Raw genomic sequence first — 23344 nt, 5'->3', positions numbered from 1 at the left:
ATGTTTTCAGTAAAATATGTTTTAGAGTGTTTGACAATTAAAAACAGCTTTCATAATTTAGGCACTTATGCCTTAACATCAGAAAACAGGAATAAAATTGTGTTTCGTATTTACATGTAGTAGTGTGAAAAATAATTTTTGAGGAAATTTACGAAACAAAGAATCATGTATTAACATTATAATCATAATTTAACCACCTGTCGAAGATAGCTTCTCAAAAACCCAAAAGCCCCAAGCATATTTTATACTTTATAATGAGTGAAAAAAGTTAAGGTAACGTTGCAAATAACTTTTGAACAAAAACGAAAAAAAATTACATCTAATTAACCTCATTTCTTTTTTTAGTAAAAGTTTTCGTTTTTTTAAAGCAAGTACATTTTCTGAATAGGAAAATATTATATTGAGTTCTTTTTCAAAGTATATTTAATAATGTAAAATTTACTGTAATAAAAGCAAATAAGCAATTAACTTTATCATTATAGATAAGTTAATTATTATTTATTTTATTATTCCTAAGAAGTGAGAAAAACTATTATTTATTAGAATGTGTTACATTATTACTATTTAAATTCAATATTTTTGTTTTCTGAAACGATTGGTTCAGAACTAAAATTCAATGTAATATAAAAAGAACAGGAATACACATAACATTAATCATTGCAAATATATTAATTTTTTATTTAATTATTTTTTATTTTATAACTATTCATTTTATCATTAATTCCTTTTATCATTATTTATTTTATCATTGTTTATTTTATTGTAATTGCGCAAATAGCAACATAAATTTTTCGATGTAAATTAATATTATTGATTTTGATATTCCAAAAGAGTGAGATTATTTCTAAAAAGTGGAAAAAATCATTTTTCTTTGAATTATGTGAAGGCTTTTACTATTTATATTTAAGAAATTATTTTGCAATCCAAGCGATTGATTTCAGATGTCAAATTTACATATCTGCCAACTTTTACGCATTTGACGTAAAATTTTATTTCTATATTTAAAGTGGTAGTAAAATGTATGCTTTCTATATATTCCTTGCATTTATAAATTTAATTTATAATCTTTTTGACTCACCACTATTTCTTAAAATAATTAATCATATATATTAATGCGTAATACAAAATTTATAGTTCGCGTAAGCTTCATCAAAATTCGGCGTATGTTTCCGCCTAAAATTGTACTTTGAATTCCATTAAATTACCACTGAGAAAAATCATCCTCGAAAGAGTTGGGAGGTATGAATACTGCTGTAATAAAACGTATTATCAAAAATAAATTTTGATATAAAAGAGTTACTTAATAACATCATAATTTTCTTCTTTATTCGTAAAAATTGAGAAAAACTTTTATTTATTAGAAATGTGTTATTATTTCACTATTTAAATTTAATAACTTATTTTTTTCTCAAATGATAAGTTCAGATTTAAAAATAAACGTAAAATAAAGTGAATAGGAATACACAGAACAGTAATCATAATCGATATTATTATTATTTATTTTATTATGGAAAACAGTAAGTCATTGTCATTGTTTATTTTATTATAGCTGAAAAATGAGATTTTTGCAATTATTATTACTAGAAAGCGAAGAATAAAAGCAATAATTTCTTAAAATTAAATGAACTTTTCAAATAATTTAATTAACAACTTATTTCGATATAGAAACGATTAACACAGATGTGATATTCAGTGCACAAGAATGCTAATAGCAACATAAATTTATCGGTGTAAACTAATGGTATGATTAATTTTGATATTCCTTAAGAGTGAGATTATTCCTAAAACGTGAGAAAAAATCATTTTTCTTAGAATTTTGTGAACTTTTTTTCTATTTATATTTTAGAAACTAATGTCCCATCTTTTCGATTAACTTCAGATGTAAAATTTACGGTAAAAAATCGAATAATCACCAAAATTACTTAAGATACAATAATTCATATAAGAATACTAAAATTTATTCCTTTATTCATAAAAATTGAGAAAAACTATTATTTATTAAAAATATGTTATTATTATTACTATTTAACTTTAATAACTTGCTCTTTTCTCAAATGATAAGTTCAGATTTAAAAATCAACGTAAAGTAAAATGAATAGGAATACATAGAACAGTAATCATAATCGATATTATTATTATTTATTTTATTATTGAAAGTAGTAAATCATTGTCATTGTTTATTTTGTCATTGCTGAAAAATGAGATTTTTTCAATTATTACTAGAAAGCGAAAAATAAAAATCAATAATTTCTTAAAATTATAATGAACTTTTTCGCTAATTAAATTAACAACTTATTTCGTAATCCAAGCGATTAGCTAAGATGTCAGAACTATTTGCACTGTAAAAAAAATGCGAATAGAAATGCACGTAACCTCATCATTATAGGTTTTAATTGCCCTGCTGTTAAGGAAGTATCCTGCACGCTGTGAGAATATTTGCAATTACCTGAAACACTCAAGGAAAATGTTCGATTTCAGAAAAATGCTATTCTATTTCGCAATTGAATTATTATTCTTTTTTTTTTCTAAAACACTGAATCTAAACTATGAACCAGCGATTGGAAATTCACTGATTGCGCTTTGCTTGTACATTCAATCGATTTCAGTCGCAAAAATAGTTCGAAATTCCCCGTCTCTAGAAATTACAAAGTGGAATATTTTAAATAATGTATTCTCGCTTTTCCAATTATTATCATTATTATAAGTTTAAACCTATGCTTTTAATCGAAGTACGTACTAGGTTTTAACTTATTTTAATAATTCGTAAATAATAAAAATATTTTTATTCGAGGAACATTTTATTTTACTGATATTATTATGGCTGTACAGGGTTCCCACGGTCCTTGAGAATTTTAAAAATTGGTAACGAAAATAAAGGAAGTTTTGATATTTTAATTTCTGTGTAGCTACCACTAATAATTGTTATCTAAAAAAAAGTATATATGCATGAAAATTTCAGCATTTAATGATAAAATGGTATATTAAAAAAAATATATATATTGCAGCATAACCCTAAATTTACAACCACTTTTAAAATTTTTTAAGGACCATGGGAACTCTGCTGTGAAACTATTTCGTTATACTGTTAAATGTTTATATTACGGTAAAATTTCGAAGCCTGGTAAATCCGAGGTGTTACCGGTAAAAACTAGCTTTTACCAAAGCGGCTTCATAAAAATCCGATGTATGTCAATTCTGCCTATTCCAAACTTTTGCGGTAAAACTTCGGAGTTACCGAGCCATTTCGGTAAAGAATCGGTTTAACCGTAAAGTTTTCACCAGTTTTCGGGCTTTTGCAGTTGTTATGGTAAAAACACGAAGTCTAATCAAACCTAGGCTTTACCGGTAATACTTATGGTTTTTAACATAGAGGCTTGGCAAAATTCCGATATATGCTTCGATCTGATTGCATTTCCAGTTCGATTAATCACAGGTTGACCGGTAAAACCATGGCAGAGTTTACCAGATTCGGGTTTACTTTATTAATTACATCAACATATATGTGTGGTTATAATTTCAATCCGGGATAGTGATAAAATCATTTTATCTAATTAGCGAATAGTGTCATCTTTATGGAACTGTTTTTTATTTCTTTCAACGAAAAAAAGAAAAGAAAAAAAAAGATATAATTCGTAGTAAAGGCCTTTATTAAATCTTTAGCTTTTACGCAATTAAAACAACAATCGCAATCAAAAGCATTGTATTAGAAATATCAGAAAAAAATATATAGGAAAGGGAAAAAGTAGAAAATAACATTTTTTGGTTGCCTAAGAATAACAGTCATTTAATGTTAGTGATCAATCAAAAATAAGAATTAAAATAATAATTTTAGTAAAAGAATAAAAGTAAAAAACGGATAATATACTAAAAAAAGATAGCTAAATGATGGAATATATAAATAAAATTAGATGGAATAAAATATAGATATTTTTCTGTCTGATTTCAAATCTAAAAATATTTTCTGCCTTAACTAATTTTTAAAAAATCCGATCCACTCCAACTACTATGATACTACGTAAGTGAAAATCTGACCATTTGATTTAAAGTTGTTAAGGATATTATCCGTTTATTACTTTTATTATTCATGTTTTTTTTATTATTCATATTTTTTTATTATTCATGTTTGAGTGTTGATTTCAGTATTTATAATTTGCTATTTGATCGTTTTTTTTTATAAATAAGATAAACATTTCTTCAATTGAATGTTAATATTACCATTTATAATAATCTAATATTACTACTATTTTAATAAATCAAATCAATATTTTCATAAATACATAAAATAATTCTGCAATTGAGTGTTAATACTACTATTTATAATTTACTATTTGATCGATATTTTTATAAATACGATAAACAATTCTTCAATTGAGTGTTAATACTACTATTTATAAATTTGCTATTTGATCGATATTTTTATAAATACGATGAACAATTCTTCAACTGAGTGTTAATAATACTATTAATAACTTGCCATTTGCTCGATATTTTCATAAATATTATAAATAATTCTTCAATTCAGTGTTAATAATACTATTAATAACTTGCTATTTGCTCGATTTTTATAAATACGATAAATAATTGTTTACAATTAGTAAGGATTAATCTGTTTTACTCAACTTTGTTTTAATATCTTATTGGAAACCCAATTAATTTAAATTTATAATTTTAATTCCTCTCTGCATATCGGAACCTGCCACCGTAAGCAGCCTCTATTAACACTAATCATACCATAACGGGTCAAAAGACCCGTTTTTGTATGTTGTATTGTATTGTATTGTATTGTATTGAAAAGTGTTGGTATGTTTAGTGTTAATCCAACGATGGGTTTTTATTTATTATCTAACCTATTACAATCAAGGGTAGTCATAGTCTGGGGAAACTTTAAAAAGTGGTGCCAAATATTTTATGAGATTTAATTTCATGTCAGTTAAAGAATTTTGTTCATCTGTTGTAACCCAAATATTTCAATGTAATTCGTTGAATGAAATATTTAGATATAATCAAGTAGTAATATCTAGATATAATCATGGATGATAATTAGTTAAACTAATTTATTTCCTGGGTCTTTTTTTACCAGCTTTAAATTTATCTAGAAAATGGCTACACTTCAATCAATACGGTATACAGGTCAACTTTTTCAGCGTGAATTACCTTTTTTAGAAAAGAATTTCGTCAAACTTTCACCATCAAATCGATTAAGTTAAAAGGGACAGTATATTCTTTTTATTTGTGCACTAAATAATTTATACAAGTAACATAAGAAGTCAGATCAAAATTATGAAGGAAAAAAAATGAAAAATAAAATACAGTTATTAACTACAAATTATTTGCGATTATTTAAATTCACATTAATGTCTCTGATAAAATTCATATTAAACTGATAAAATTATGGTTTTGGAAAAAAAATCATCTAAATTACTGATTAAGTTGTTGAAATTATTTAAATGTGTTGAAATTACTTCTTACGTTTCTTATCAGCAATTTATGTTAATAAATGTTTCAAAACGAAATTTATTCATATATTTTCTTTTCAAATCTAAATTACAGACTTACATTTTCTTAATGTTTAGGAACAGAAAATTAAAGATTTGTAATAAACATAGTAATAAATAAACAAAAAAAATTAAAAAAGGAAAGACAATTCACTGCATGATTCAGCAACACGTAAAGTTTTATAATAAATTGCATTGCACATTGCAAGGCGGTAAACTGATGTTCTGATTTTCCTATTTAAACAATATGTTTTGAGATTTTCCTAGCATTTTAGATAAAAAAAAAGGCGATTGACTTACAAAATACATTAAGAACATTCAAAACATGTTTTTAGACCTATTAATGGTTATGGAACAGTATCATACTGTTTACTGCTAAATACGACGTTCCTAGCGAAAAGGGTACGATATTTCGTTCTTCGTTGGAGAGTGATTTTTTTTTCATAAGCGTATTTTTGACAACACTGTAGAATATGGCGTAATCAAATTAGTTCTCAGAAATGCTTCAAGTTGATTTCATTTCTTGCAATAGCATTTAAACACAAAACATAAAATATTTAATGTATGAAAAGATTGCTATTGAAAATAACATCCAATTCTTAAAAACTATTTCTAGCAAACATGAATGGATCTGTTTTACGACAACGAACTCAATTTTCATAAGTAATCATAGCTATCACTTTGACAGCTTATTGAAATTATTTAAACTTTAAAATTAAAGCTAGTTCTGATACTATTTCGAAAATTTTTTTATTATTAACGCTTTAATATCAATTGTGGTAGTTTTATTAAAATTTTTCCCTATTTTTTGCACTGAAATGATATTGAATAATTTTTATTAATAATGCACTATAGGAGACTGTCGAACGATAAAATTTTTAGAAGTAAATGCTAAAAATGATAAACTTATATCACCGAGTTCTATTCTTTTTTGGGTCATACAAAATAATTTTTGCGAATTATTGCGATTATTACTACATAAAACTGATGATTAATCGTTGGCAATAAAGTGCTGGAACAAGCTGAACTATAAGCTAAGTTTAAATAAATGATTAAAAGCGAATTGTTGAGATTAGCAGACAGCCTGTGCAACATATGCGTTTTAAATAAACTTGAAAATTAACGCAGTTTCTAAAATAATTTAAAACTATGTATATTTTTATTTTAATCATATTTAAAAATGTGCACCGAGAGAAAGGCATTTTAATAAAACAGCGGAACTGAAGCAACAAAAATCTGACGAAAATGCTTTTGAAATATGTAGTATGTTCTAAGTAGAGACAAAATTTTAATTTCACTATCTTAATCAAATTAGACTTGTTTTGCATTTTAAACAACATAAATATTATATTATAAATTCTGTTTTTGAGGTACAATTGTTCTGTCTACTGCTCTTAATCCATTACTGCCCATTCATAAAAAAGGGGTCTGTATATGATGAAGTGAAAATAATCTAAACTCGTTCTGCTATGATTTAGGAGTGTTAAAGAAATAAGTGTTGTTTTTTTGTTTTAATTTAACGTATTAGTGCTACTTATTATATTCTTTTAAAATGTCGGATTTTTTTTACAAAAAATAAAAATGTGGTAGAAAAAGTTTTTGATTACTAGGATTTATTTTGCTCACACAAGATAGTTTAAATCGCCATATTATATTAACAATATAAATATTTACATAAGTATCTGAAACAAAAACCCTGTGATTTTTCTAAAGCTAAAATGATAGGTAACATAAGGAAATATTCATCTTTAGGTTTCTCATGTTAAACCACTTTGTGGGTGAACATAAATGCAGAGATGCCAACTGCTCCGGACAAGCCAAAATAATTAAAAAAAGCGGTAAATAATTACAAAGTAAATTTTGCATATATTTGACTATTTTTGCTTGCTTTTTTACAGGTATAGCATGACACAGGTTCTATAAAGAGGTGAATTATATAAGCCTACTTAACAGTGAGTCTTTTAAATTATTAACAAAGTTATGGAACCTTCAGTTTCAATTTTTTACCTCTTAATAAAATCATTTGTCGAAGAGGGGGGGCTTATCATTCCTGCTAAAGTAGATGCAAGTTGCTGGTAACGAAATAAATGATAAATAGAAATGTTCTTATTACCAATTTCTTACTTTTTCTAGATAAGAGCAGTCCTACAAAGTTAACGTTCTAATATTTTAATAAATTATAATTAAGAGAATTATGCCCAAATAACGACCGGATGGATAATAAATCAGGCTTTAATGTTCCAATGGAAGTTAAATAAAAATTTCTGTATTTACTCTCTAAGCTCTATGGTTGGATAAATAATTTTTGTGTCAAAAGTTTTAAGTCGGAGAGTTTGGATAGATGAATACTTACGATCCTATTGTAAAAATAAATATGTGTATTGTTATTATAAAAAAGTGGTAATCATGTATAGTTACTTTTTCCTATGAAGGAAGAAATATGAAATGTGATTACTGACAGTTTTTTTAATTATTATTTTCGTACCAATAACAGTCCTGAATGGCTGTACTGCATACCTGCCAACTCTTCCGGATTTTACGGAAGATTTTACTTTCATATTTAAAGTGGTAGCAATACTCAGGTTATTCCAATTAATTTCTTGAATTATAATGATAATTATAAATGAGTTTGACCACCACTACATATAACTAATTACAATAAATGTATAAAAGCATAATAACCCTTGCGCAAGCGAATTTCAACAGGATCAAAATATAAACATATTTTTGGGTCGGATTGTTTTTCGTTTACTGTTTTACAACCGCTCTGAAAATCCATTCTCGGAAAGAGTGAAAGTTGACAGGTATGCTGTACTGGTAAATAGCTTAAAGCACATTGCTTTCAACTATGACGCTCTTTGCTGCCAACTCCTCCGGGTTTTCGCAGAAGATTTTATTTTCATATTTAAAATGGTAGCGAAGCTCATGTTATTCCACAAAACTTTTTGGATAGTAATAATGTAAATGAGTTCGATCGCCACTACGTATAAATAATTTCAACAAATATATAAAAGCATAATAGCTCCTACCATAGCGAATTCCAACCTGGTCAAAATATAAATATACTTCTGAGTAAGATTGTTTTTCGATGATTGTTTTACTACCACTTGGAAAATCCATTCTCCGAAAGAGCGAAAGTTTGCAGGTAAGAACTTAAGTTTTTTCCAGTAATTTCAAGATCATAGCTGCCAACTTGTACGGCCATTGAAAAAAAATTTCTTAGTGGTTACATTAGCGTTTTGGCGAAAAAATTTTGAAGTTAAAATATTAAAAAAAATTTAACTACACAACAAATCAATAGATTAAAAAAAATATGTAGATCAAATCTGTTGGCTAATTTACGTTCATAGATGATGTTTATATAATTTGTTTTTTCGAAAATTCGTGTTGTTTTACTACCACCTATTAAAATATTATTCAATGACCATACAAGTTCGCAGGTATGGCAAAAAGTTCGCTTCAGTATTAATTTCTTGAACTATAGCTTTGACTATAAAAAAAAATCGTACAATAATTTCAGACATGAAATTCATTTGATAATGTTTTTATGGTCATCTTCAATTTAAATCTTTTGCTGCATTTTATAATAACTAGAAAAAACTCCCATTAAAAGCTTTAAATTGACAACTATGCAGGCATTTGTTTATTTCGATTTGTCAAATTTGGAAAAATACATTAAAAAATTTACAAAAATTTGTTTAAAGTACGGCAAATAAGTATGGGATTAAATTGCTAATTTAATACCATGATAATTACAAACAAATAAATGACCAATTACTAGCTCTTAACTCCTTAAAAGCCAAATTACTAATAAATGTTTTTTAAAAAGAGAAAGACTGAACTTTATTTCATTCTCATGATGAAACAAAACAATCGTTATCGCCAAAATTTATTAATAATACAAATTTCTATATTTGGATCTGAAAACAAATCATTGCATATTTTAAAACTAATTAGATGTTGGAGATTAGAATTTCTGAATAATCTGAACATAAATGTACTACCACGTTCTTCATAAAGTGATTTTTACGTTAAAACAAAATGTTGCTTTTTCGCGTCCATAATCTTAAATGGTTAAAAAAAATTTTTTTAAAAAGAAAAATTAACTATTTATGGTAGTAAATCTCACCGACTGAATAGCAAAATCATTATAGTTTAAATGTAACCATCATGTGATGGTTATATAATAATTTTTTATTAAGAATAAGCAGGAATTTGCAAAAGTATTGCTGCATTATAAGCATCTTTTAAGCTCTTAGAAATATTTTTAAAGGAAAAGTAGTTATTAATTTTAACAAATCCCTCCAGTTAAAATATAACAATGTCAATTTTATGAATTAACATTAAATTGTTTTCATAAAAATAATCGGCATTTAGCAAATAACGTAGTGCTGCATGGGTGAAAGCTCTTATATAGCAAGACGGAAAGGAGAAAAACCTGGTACGTAAAACATTTCATTCCAGCATTTTTTTCGAAAAAAATGAAATAACTGTAACTATCAAGATTTCTTTTAATAATTCTGGCATATATATAAAACTGCTTCTTTTCCAAGATAAAGTAATTATTGTTGAAAAATTTAAAAAAAGAATAAGTAAACTCCTCCCCAAAACTAGCTATAACTGAAATGGTTTTACTACCAGCCTTTCCTCTTTTCCGTCTCGCTTTCACCCCTGTAGTGCTGCATTATTTGTGTTTTGTAGGCGTATTTTTTTTTCGCAAAAATATTAAATAAATAAATTAATAATTTATACGAAAAAAATCTCTTCGTTTGTTTAACTCCACTCCAACAATATATTATTTATATAATGGCATACCTGCCAACTATTAATCCCTTCCATTATCATTCATGCCAGTGGTATTAAAATGGAATTAAAATTTCAATTTTAAGAAGAAGAAAAAAATGCGTTGCATTTGATAAAGCTCAAGAAGTCAACAATGATAGTAACGCATATTAATATATGTGCGTAATTTTTTTAAGAATAGTGGTGATCAAAATCATTTAAAAATTAAGTTTATAAAAGAAAAAATAATATATATTTACTACCACTTTAAATATGAAAATAAAATTTTACGCCAAATGCGTAAAAGTTGGCAGGTATGAATGGTATAAGATAATTCTAATATGAATATTCAACATCTTGCAAAGCATGCTATGCTGAATTATTTGCATTTAACGTTCTTTAAAAATTATATTCAGGGGAAATAGAATTATACATATCAATAAAATGCTCTCACCAATTGTGTAGCAAAATCCATCCAGTTGAAATGTAGCACTCTTGCACTTTTTTACTTGCCTCAATTCTTTGCGGGACATGTTTTTTGCCCTCGAACCCCACAAAAAATAAAGAAAAACTTCACAATTTAATTTTTTTTTCTTATATGAACACTTGCTGTGACAGTCACATTTTGAAAAAAAAATAGTTGCGCGCGGAAACTTCCGTTCCGCTACTGATTTTTCATTTGGCAATCTTTCCACTAACACCCTTGACACTTTTTGTTTTTGCACTCTCCTGTCAAAGCCACCACTATTTTTATTTTTCACACAACATCCAAGCTGCGTGAATGAATAGAGTGATTTTAGGCGATCCGTTCTCTTTCTGTTAAGCGACTGAGACAACGAACGAAAACGGAAACTAGCGCGTGCTGGAAACAAAATCCGGTAGAGGGCGCCCTCCTTCATTATTCGCGACAAGAAGGAAAGGATAAACTTGGAAGTTTCACAAAAGGAGCTTGACCTTTGGAAGCTCCCTTATTTCATGTACACTTCATATCGTCACTGTCAAAATGTTAATTATTTTAAGCATTTTAAATTGTTTTATCCTACTTTAATTTGCAATCAAAACTGTTCTTTTCGTAACTGAATTTATTATAAGAAAAATTGTAAATTCCTTGGAACCCATTACATTTAGACAGTTTAGCTTCTTTAAAAGACCATTAAAAACACACGGTAGAATTTGTAAATATAATGATGTTTTGAAATAAAAATGGAGGTATATATATTTGGAATAAAATGATGCATAAATGCACCGGTTTGAATTTTTCTCCTAACTTTCTTTTGTAATACGTAAGCAAAATTTCTAGTTGAAATCGTAGAAAGTAACTTCGTGGTTTTTAAATAGCTCCTACGCAGGAAAAAAAAGAACTTGTAGCAGAATTTTAAATTAAATTTTCCTTATACTGAAAGTAGAAATTTTCTTTCTACTTCTCTTTCTAACGCAGGGCAATTATTTTTTTTAATCCTTAGGCCATAGTAATTTATGTTGCATAAATGTTTTATTATTATTTTTTTTTTAAATTTAGATTATAAGATTGTTATTAGGTCAAGATTTTGATTAGGATTTAGATATAGATTACTATTAGAGCTATTATTTTTTTATACTTAAGCGATTGCAATTTATATTGTATCAAAAATAGAGAATGCTTTATTTTTTTTTTTTTTTAATTTAGATTATAAGATTATTATTATGTCAAGATTTTGATAAGGATTTAGATATAGATTACTATTAGAGCTATTATTTTTTTATACTTAAGCGATTGCAATTTATATTGTATCAAAAATAGAGAATGCTTTATTTCTTTTTTTTTTTTAAAATTTAGATTATAAGATTACTATTAGGGCATGATTTTGCTTAGGATTTAGATATAGATTACTATTAGGGTAATTAGTTTTTTATACTTGAGCAATTGCAATTTAGATTGTATCAAAAATAGAGAATGCTATATTTCTTTTTTTTTTAAATTTAGTTTATAAATCATTAAAGAATGAAACTTAGTAAGCTAAAATCCCTTTTAGGCAGATAAGAGATTGTATTTTATGCCAAGTTTACAACAACAGACTTCTATAAATTTCAGATTCAGTATTAATTAAAAGATATGAATAATAATTAATATTTTTAAATAGTTTTTGTCTCAGTGTGTTCATTGATGTGGGCTCAATTGAGCCAATTAACACTATTTTAAATTAATTAAGTGTGTGTTAATTGGTTCAATTAATTTTAAATCCAATTTTAAATTCTAAGATTGCAGGTACTTTTAAAACATTTTTTTGAACTACTATAAAAGGCACCTCCACCTGATCGCTTCGCTTATCAACCCCTTTGTATTCCTCTTTTTTTATTTCGTAAAAAGTTAATACTTTCTCAAAAACAAAGAAGATTTAGTTAAAAAACATGTAGTTATTATAATTGTATGTTGCAACATTTCCTTAATAATCGTAAACAAAATGTGTGACATAAAATGATGGATTTGTGGAAGTGATTTTCCTCGTTAACGCGAATTATTAAGAAATATGCTATTATTATTATTATTGTTAATATTATTATTATAGAAATTAGTATTATTATAAATTATTATTAGAAATTAGTATTATTATAAATTATTATTATAAATTTTATTAGTATTATTATAAATTATTATTATTATAAATATATGGAAAGATTATCTTCGTTAAATTAAGTATTTTATATTTTTTAAAAATTTCAATACCAGTATTAAAATTTATACCTATCAGCCTCTAATCTCTTTCTCTCTTTTTTTGTTGTAGTTGTTACTTTTGACGTAAACGAAAGTTTATAAAATGAAGATCTCGACAGTGAATGTTAAATGTTCGTACAATAATGAATACAAGAATTATTGAAGCAAAAAAAATGGAAGAAAAATTTGGTTGCAGAGTGTTTCACATAGAAATTCTCATTATAAGTTGAAGTTTAAATATATCTCGGATTTATCATTAAATTTTAATTTTTTTTTATTCTACCATATTTTCTGAACACGCCCGTTTTCAATATCATATTTCTAAGTCTAATAGATTTTGAACAAAAAAAATATTACGTAAATTTGAACCCTGAAAAAAGAGGCAGTGGTTTTTATGATTTTATAATATAGAGACGATAATAATACTTTCGGATTTGAAAAATTCGTACAATTTTAAAACTTGCTAATTAAGTTCATTCTAAGGTATTTCAGTGAATGAAAAAAAAAGCAAATTTAGTTTCCAAAATGTTAATTAGATAATTAGTTTATTAGATAACAGGAAGATAATTGCGTTCATTTAATTACCTGTTAGGTGGAACGCAGGAAATAAAACCTCTCGCAGATTCTAAAAAGTGTAAACTGTTTTAAAAATTTAAATATTTAATTTTGAGTAACTGCAACGAAGAAAAAACCACGTTTTAAAATTATAAAAATAAAAATATGGACTCTTACATTAATAAATTGAAATTAACTTTTAATAATATCTAATCAAATAAAGCATTTTGTGCTAAAAATTATTAAAAAGAATTTTGATTTTTTTTTCTTCATAAAAGTGCTTACAATACGGTTTAGAACAATTATTATTTAAAATAATTTCAAAACAGCTTCGATCACAATAGTTTTGCAAATTTATAGTTATTTTTCAAAAAAATTAAAAAAAGTATATTTACAAAGTTTGCATTTTAAATTCTAAAGGTTGAAATGATTTTATGTGCCATTTTTATCCAGACTTTACATTCGAACAAAATTTTAAGAATTAGAATGAATGAAAAATGTTTGTGTAAGGGAAAATATTTAATTATGTGCAATTAAAGACATTTATTAATTAAAAGCTAACTGAATAACCATGTATCTTTTTTAGGAAAATCTGAACAAAAATTATTTTAAATGTTTTTACGCAAAAATAATTAGATTGCGTACCATACAATAATTCAAATAAAAAAGCTTAATATAATCATTTCAAGATCTTCTATTCCTTTATAACGTATACAAGATTTTAATTAATATGTTTGTTATCACCTATTTTATATCACTTCATTTCTTGTTCGAAAAATTTAAGTATTTTTAACGCTTTAACGCACAGTTGCGAAAAACATACACCTGTGCCTATTTTTTCTTTTTCTGACGCTCTAATCACAAGCAAAAATATATTTTGGTATTTTTTGACTATAAAAGAAAACAATCTAGTAGTTACTAAACAAATCTCCTAGATTATTGGAATTGTATTTGCACTAAAATATAAAATCAAGTATAAGTAGTTTGAAAAAAAAATTTGCTTATTAACATTGAAAAATTTATGATAATTGATTTTGAAAATGAAAACATTCATTGAATAACTGTTTCTCTCAGATTTAACTGCAAATGAGTGCAAATTAGAAAAATTATTGATTTGAAGTGAGCCGTATTTGAAGATCTTTCCTTTAAAGCAGAAAAATTCCCCAGTGTATTATACTATATTTCCTAACCCTAAATTGATACACTAAATCTAATTTGTTTAACTTATTTTGACCTTAACTCATTTAAAGTATTAATGAAGAAAGTAAGAAAAATGTGTTTAAAAATTCTGCGTCAAAAATATAAGTCCTCTGTGTGTAAAATAAAAGGGGTAGGCTAGTGTACTCAATTCATATAAATTTGACAAATAAGCTTATTAATCATTACTATGAATCTTTAACCTTCATTTTAAATCATAGATAAGCTAATATGGATGCTTATTTTAATATTTTTGTAAGTTTTGTCCCCATGACATGGGACAAGTATGGACACGTCGTAAAACGTATTATTTTCTCCTTTTGTGCATATAAAAAAAGCTAGTAAAAACAAAATGGTACCAATTTAGGCCTAAAATTACAATCCTGACATAATAATCTTAAAAATAATTATGATAAATAATTTTAAAACCAAATAAATTCATACAAACTTTTTCTGTATCAGGGAAAGAATTGTCTTGAACAGTTAATGTGGTAACAAATATTTTTATTAGATATTTCATGTTTGATCTTGGAAGTTTTTTACAGTCTAAGAAATATTTAAAATATGGCGACGAATACAAATGTTTTGCTAGGCTGTCCAAAACTGTAAAAGTATTATTTTCTCAAGATTTTTTTTCCATCAGTATTTTTTTAAACATTTTTCCAGAATGTGGACAGACGGAAGAGAGAAGTTGATTTACAATGATTTTGCCATCGCAATAAAAATAAAACAAGAACAATTAAAGTAAGTGATAATAAATAATAAACTTTGCTAATCCTACAGAGATGCCAACTGCTCCGGACGTTCCAGAATAATAAAAAACACGGTATATAACTACAAAATAAATTTTGCAAATATTTGACTATTTAAACTACTTTTTTAAAAGGTTTAGCATGACATAAATAATTTTAATTGGTAAATTATATAAGCCTACGAATTATTTAGAAATAGTGGTGGATAAAAATCTACTAAATTGAATTTATTAAACCAAGAATCACAATTGATAAACTTCCATTTAAAAATATATATTTGCCGTCCGGAGCAAGTTGGCTCTTATCGTAACTTTTGTCACAACTTAAAAATTTTTTTCATACCTGCCACTTTTTCCGAGAAAGAATTTCCCAAGTGGTAGTAAAACAATTACCGAAAACAATCTTACTTAAATTAAAATTTGGCCTTGTTTGAAATTCGCCTGCATTAATAATATTTGGCTTTATATATTTGTTGTATTTATTTTTATGTAGTGGTGGTCAATTTCATTTATAATTATTATTATAATTCAAAATGTTCGACGGAATAGATCGAGTAACGCTACAAATTTAAATATAAAAACAAAACCTGAAAAAAATTGTATCGATGATGTTGTAAGCTAGAATTTCCGCAGCTGAAAAATTTATATATTTGCATCAGGATTCCTATAGCTCGTAGAAAAATTTAATAGCGGTAACGTATATATCATAGATTTGGAACCTTTAATAAATTTGCGGTTCCCAATATGAGTTATTTTTTTTGAAGAAAGCTGGGAAACTATGAGAACCGCACAGTAACAGACCTCTATACATTAAAATGATATCTTTAACACTTTCATCTCGGCAAGAGCACGCTTCGCTTTCACCTTCAGTGCTAAAATTGAAACGCAAAGCAAATGTCTTTAAAACTTATTTATTTCACTTTAAAAAATAGTAATAAATTGCAATCGATAACAATTCTCACTTCTCTTTTGCAAGTTTAAAGATACTGTAATGAAAATAATAATCTATATAATAATCTATGCTGGTAAATAAGTTCGTTGGAAACACTACCATAATCATGAAAAACTTCGCGTAGAGGACGAATTATCTCATCTCTAGCGCACTGTGAATATTCTAGGAAGACGAATTATCTCATCCTTAGCAATGATAGAGTTTGGTAATAATTTTTTAGAGTAAGAAAACGTACAAAAGTTATAAAATGCATAATTCTTACTGAATTTTGTAACATTTATGAAATTTATTTTATAAATTAAGAAAAATAAAAGTCAATAAGTTCCTAATAGGTCGTGGTAAATATACTCTCCACCAAAAAAAATGGCATTAAAATTTAAATAAATTTTTTATATGCTAAATGAGGTTTTCTTTTCTTATATAAATTACTATTCTTATATGAATTTCAATTCCAAAATTCTTTAATTTATTCTTACTAGAAGTAAATGGCCCCCTAAAGAGTTAAAACAGTAAATAAAAATGGTTCACAATGACACATAATAAACAACTACGTATTAACATGTCTGCCACAAAATAATTTTTTTTCAATTTACTAATTATAAATAAAGTGTTATATCTTATCACAATTTGTGAAAGTGTAGCATAGTTTTGCTAATTTGTTTAAATTTCCAGAGATTTTTCGAGTGATAAATAACAGAACTATCCCATTTGTTTATAACAGCTATACACTAGCCCCCTGCCTCCCACGTGTAAAAATAAGGTTAAATGAATAAGTTGTGAATAATCCTTTGAATAAACTGTTATATTGATCTAAAGACGTTTAAATTCAAGTTTTTTTTAATCTTCTTTTATTAACAAAACAAATATTACTTTTTGCAGATGTGGCAAAAAAGCTAATTTACTACTCAAAGATAAATAAACAAAAATTTTACACACTCGGTTCTTGAGAAGATAAATATAATTATCTTAGATAAGAACTTGCTGTCTTATCTTTACATGTAGAATGATCATAAAATAATAGAAGGGATTGTAGAAAAAAAAAATCTTAAACTCTCTGCTCATCAATAAATAAATATAAAACAAAAAAAATAAACTACATAAAGAAATTAAGTGGGTACACGTGTTAAATCATGGTAATAAGGGTACCGAGGAGTTATTTGGCTCAGAATAGAATCTAAAAAAACTTACTTTTTTTATTTTCATTGATCACATTGAGAATTACCAAGATGCTATCCTAATGATTAGAAGGACAAACCTAAACTATGGTAAATTGACAAATACAAAGAGGCTATCCTAATGATCAGAAGAACAAACCTTAACTATATTAAATGATTTGTGTAAATGATATCAGAAGATAAGATAATCAGAAGCGAACATGAACATACTCTAAATAAACATGCATTTTCCCCAAATGTATTTGGGTATTTTACCATCTAAAGATAGAGAAGAATCTCTATGTGAAAGGTATGTAATTTAATTTAGTCCACCCAATAATTTAGTCGGGAGAGCAATCGAAAGTTCTTCAAGTTATCGCATTCTTTTTTTTTTATATATATGTCTGATATATTACTCTCGCATTTGTTCACAAGGGAGTTGAAAAATCAATTTTATTCTCATATGAAATAGATTTTTACATTTATATTTGCTACCGCTTAAATTTCTCTGCTTTGTTACGAGCGGTTTTATATGAAAACTTGCTGACTAGGCAACTACTTCACGTTTTAATCTATAATTCCCCGATTATTTAACACGTTCACGCTAGATTGTCTCATCTTGGCAGCGCACCGGAGTGAAAACTGGTTACAATAAATTTCATTTTTTAGTTCTTTTCCGGGAATAATAAAAATCCATAACTACCAATTGTTTTTAACGGATGCAATTTTTATATTGAATTGCTTCTTCGCCGTGATTAATTTCCTTACAGTGAATTGTTATTGTTGAGAATAGAGTAACTCCTCCCGAATATTATCTAATACTGAATTAGTTCTTCTACCAGTACAAGTGGCGACACCATTTAGGAACTAATCCCAGCCCTTTAACGGGATGTTCATTCTTTTTCTTTTATTAGCAGGATTTTTATTCTTTATTTTATTTTTTTTTCCATCTCAATTAATTGTTTGTTGCTTGTTTAAGCGACTTTCTCATGTTTAATCTAAACCATTATTTATGTTATTCAACATAAATCGCTATGTCATTCTGCAATCTATTATTAACCTAGCACCATTAATATGCGAAACTAGTTTTGTGTCATGTCATCTTTATTTATCATGAACGAGGATATAGGGTCTGGATTGACCCAGGGACCTCTCTACCCCAGGCTAAAGTAGCCACCGTGACTTCTACCAGTATTTTCTCTTTTCCCGTACCAGTATTCTCACTTTTCCCGGCGTGAACGTGTTAATGTTGCCTTTATAAGGGAAACACTAAAGTGAAAAAAATGTTGGAGCATGTTACACCAAGCGCATATCCCCTTATGTTATATGCCACTTTAAATTTAAAGTATCACCATGCGCAAACTTCACAAACAAACATAAATAATTACATCATTAGTCAACTATGGTTAATAGAACTATCTGGAAAATAAATCCTAATAAAAACAAACTTGTGCTATTACTTTTTTATTTTTTTCAAAAAAAGGAATCTTAATTTTAAAATAACGCTGGCCACGAATGGGTTAAATAGCCAGCCTTACTAGTCGAAGTAGTGCTGAAGCTTTCATTTTTGGACGATTCATCATAAGGAGGTTGGATTTAACAAGATTGAGCGATCTCTTCAAATTCGTAATCAGCCAACATTTACTCTTACCGATTAAGTATTTCCCAAGTGGTAGTTAATGGCGAATTGCAACGCAGTTGTTGATAAGCAACTGATTCTTACAGTGACTAATGCTAATTTTAGAATTACAGCGATGCCAACTGCTCCGGACGCTCCATAATATAAAAAACTGTAAACAACTTCAAACTAAAATTTGCAAATATTTGACTAATTTTGATTACGTTTAAAACTGTGCTGCAGGACTTAACTGTATTAAAGTGGTAAATTATAGAACATTTTGTATTATTTTGAAATAGTGGTGGATAAAAACCTAATAAATTGAATTTATTAAACCAAAAATCATATATTAAGAAACTACCACTCGAAAATATTTATTTGCTGTCCGTAGCAAGTTGGTATCTCACTCATTTAGGAGGATTTCACTTTTTTTTATTTTATTTTGTTTATTTATTTTTTTAGTGCAGTTACTAGAGTAACAAAACTCCTCACAAATATACAAAAAATAAGGAGCAAAAACAATAGAGGAAACAGCAATCAAGTAGCAATGCATGAGCGAAAACTAATATAAAAATTTAAAACGCAAACAGGTAATAAAAATTGAAAGTTAATAAGACAAAAGAGCCAGTCATGGAGACTTCAAGAAAGCGCTGGACATGATGTGACATGCAGCAACTTGCTTAATAATGTTCAGTTCTGTCCGTGAAAGAACCTCTATCATTTAAGAGTAATACAAAATGTACTTTTGTAAAAGAAAGTGGTATAGTAACTATTTACTCTATAAAACTCCATGGTAATGCTCTAGATAACAGTGACACTGCATAAATGGCGCCAAAGAACATATTTCAAACTTATTCTAACTTGTTAAGAAAGTATCCCACAAAAACTAAGCGGCACATCTGATAGAGAAAAGCTAACTGGTTCCGCTTTGTAAACAAATATTTTCTGGTTGTAACGAAATGTAAGAAATTTTGAGTTTAATATTTTTCACTTTAAGTATATTTTTTATCATACTACATATCAAAAATTCAAAGCTTCATTTAAAATGTATATATATCGTAGCTTAAAAGTGTACGTGTAATTAATCTTATCCTACAAGTTTTACTATTTAATTTGCTACCAATTTATTTTAACTTTTGCAGAAAGCGCAGCAGTTTGCATTTCTCAACATGTATAATACCCTAAACATGTATACGTTGGTCATTTGATCACTTTTGCGAGGGATATGGTTAGGTTAATGGAGCATATGGTGTTGTTATACTAGGAGTCTTAAACATATAATTTTAACGTAAAATAATGGAGTTACCAGGCCTTACAAATATGTAAAAAAGTTGATAGCTTGGTCCTAATATTAAGATGTAGTAACAAAAATATGTGAGACCCTCATCAGCTTTTATTATTTAAAGTACATTAAATCACTTCAAGTTTAATTTGTCAAAAATTGAGGGGTAAGGCATAGATGCTTCTACCATTTAAGAAAAAAACTTTCTTTAAAATGGGAGAAGATGGCTCGCATGCTAATATATTAAATGATCAACGTTTGTCTGATTTCGTTTCCATTATTATAACTTTCAATCCTGCGTACTTTCCTTGTTTCAACCGAAACCATTTGCATAAGTTCATTTAACTGAACTGATCGTCAAGACATTAACAAAATACCCACCTATTTTAAAGATTAGCAATAAGAATAACAATTTTTCATAAACACTTAATGTTCCTGCAAAGCAAAAATCAGGATACCACTCTTTAAATCAAACTGAAACTTATATATTTGGTTTAAAATTGCATTTATTGATTGGGATGAGATTGTTTTCGTAATTTCAAATAAATAGCAGTCAACTATAATAGTGCTAGCTATGGCATACGAATATTAGAATTTTCTTAGCTGTTTCAAACAATCATCTAACCTAATATTCTCCTTAACAATTTACATGCCGTACTAATTTAATAAGCAAAACTGCCAACTCTTCCGGATTTTCCGGAAGATTTTATTTTCATATTTAAAGTGGTAGCAATACTCAGGTTATTCCAACTAACTTTTTGAATTATAATGATAATTATAAATGCCTCTGATCACCACTACATATAAATAATTACAATAAATATATAAAAGCATAATAATTCTAGCGCAAGCAAATTGCAACGGGATCAAAATATAAATATATTTTCGAATCAGATTGTTTATTGTTTTACAACCACTCTGAAAATCCATTCTCGGAAGGAGTGAAAGTTGGCAGGTATCTATATGGCTTGCCCATCTGACCAATCGGTTAACAACTACAGACTAAATTTGCAAATATTAGACAGATTATTCAAGTTTTTTTAAAGTTTTAGCATGACATATAAGAAAGTGGTGAATTATAGAAGCCTACGAATATTTTAGAAATAGCGGTGGATAAAAATCTACTAAATTCAATTTATTAAACCAAGAATCACAATTAATGAACTACTACTTGAAAATATTTATTCTCTGTCCGGAGCAGGTCTTCTCTGAGTAAATAAATAAAACTATTTTCTTGTGTTCTATATTGCATTAATTTCTTCAAACCATTTTAATAACGATAATAATATAAAAAAAATCAAAAAATTTACTCGAATTATGTGTTTCTAATAATTGTGGCCTAGCCGGTCACAGGTGACCGGCTAGGTCACAGGTGAGCTACGAACAAACTCAGTACCTGTCACCGGTGACCCCCATGGTATTCAACGAGTTAATGTATCTTATAAACAGTTTCAGTGAGTTCAAATGAAACAAAAGCTATTTGAGCTAATGAAACAAAACCTAGAATTAAGGCCGCTGTTGGTTTCTGTCTAACAGCCGGCCATGAGTAACATGTAAACAAAAAACTTCGTTCATTGATTTGGCCTCTGATAGGATGTGCCTATTTTGTTGAAATGCTCACTTGGAAACCAACGCCTCCTATAACTGAAGCCGCCACACGTTTTTTTACAGGTAGTCCGATCTGACCACTGTGAAGGATATCCACTTACCGAACGAGTCATTTAATTCAGAATATAGTTAAAACAAGAAAGTGGTAGCAAATATATGACTAAAAATTAATTTTATTTACTAATATTATTGGTTTGCCTTATTTATTTGTCAACCACTACAGATTCAATTCTTAAATATATAAGATAAATTTCTCTCAATTAATTTCATAAAAGGTTTTGGGTTCCCTTTTTAAACAGTCTGCGGGGACTACTTATAAAAGACCGCGTGGAGGCTTCTTGCATGGGTGAAAGCCCTTATATAGCAAGACGGAAAAGAGAAAAACCTGGTACGTAAAACATTTCATTCCAGCATTTTTTTCGAAAAAAATGAAATATCTGTAATTATCAAGATTTCTTTTATAATTCTGGCATATATATAAAACTGCTGCTTTTCCAAGATAAAGTAGATATTGTTAAAAAAAGAATAAGTAAACTCCTCCCCAAAACTAGCTATAACTGAAATGGTTTTACTACCAGCCTTTCCTCTTTTCCGTCTCGCTTTCACCCCTCGCTTCTTGATGTAGGAGGTGATGTACTAACTAAAGTATGCGCCTGTAAGCAATAATGAACTGTTAGCCGTCCAGTGTCTTTGCATAAAAAAATAATGCAAAAGGGAGTACATTTTTTTTCGCGCTCTGTGTCAACAGTTATGAAATAACTGCCTTAAAAACGATGATTTAAATACCTCAATTAAGTTGCAAATAACACCACAATGGCGGAACGAATTAAGTTCAAAGGTCAAAATGATGCTTATAGGTCAGTATTTTCCTGTTTTAATCTTTTTTTTTCCTGGCAACGATTAAAATGTCTTAAATATTTGGATAATTTCTGAAAACTTAAGTTTAAATGTACATTGAGTTATTAACCTTGTCAATTGTTCAAACAACGACAGTTAAAAATACAAGTAAGTGAAGTATGCGGTTATCACGTAATATTCATTTCGAAATTTGAATTTAAAACATTGTTAATTCAAGTCTGATTTATTTTGCAAATTCAGCACACAGCTTTTGCGAAGAAAAAAAAAATTGGTACAAGTAGTAAGAGCCAATCACCTGTGTCAAATTGTTAATTTTTATCTATTTATTTGTAAGCAAATTAAGGGAATTTGTTACAAACTTTGAAAAATTTTAAATTTTGTATATATATATACATCATGG

At 27.4% G+C, this 23344-nt stretch overlaps 1 protein-coding gene across 3 annotated transcripts in view; it reads right to left on the bottom strand.

The window, feature by feature from the left end:
• LOC107451545 (dual specificity calcium/calmodulin-dependent 3',5'-cyclic nucleotide phosphodiesterase 1) overlaps positions 1-23344 on the bottom strand; it is a 552109-nt gene that overhangs the window by 285491 nt on the left and 243274 nt on the right. Inside the window, exon 1 of one of the 3 annotated variants that reach the window (XM_043042288.2) lies at positions 10732-11265. The exons of the other annotated variants lie outside the window; for them this stretch is intronic. Coding sequence (XP_042898222.1) covers positions 10732-11176 — 445 coding nt within the window. The 5' untranslated portion in view covers positions 11177-11265. Of the gene's footprint in view, positions 1-10731; positions 11266-23344 lie in introns of those variants that run through there. 3 annotated transcript variants of the gene reach the window in all.

This window comes from Parasteatoda tepidariorum, chromosome 10 (assembly GCF_043381705.1).
Source record: "Parasteatoda tepidariorum isolate YZ-2023 chromosome 10, CAS_Ptep_4.0, whole genome shotgun sequence".
NCBI lineage: Eukaryota > Metazoa > Arthropoda > Arachnida > Araneae > Theridiidae > Parasteatoda > Parasteatoda tepidariorum.
This window is presented reverse-complemented; position numbering and strand designations above follow the sequence as displayed.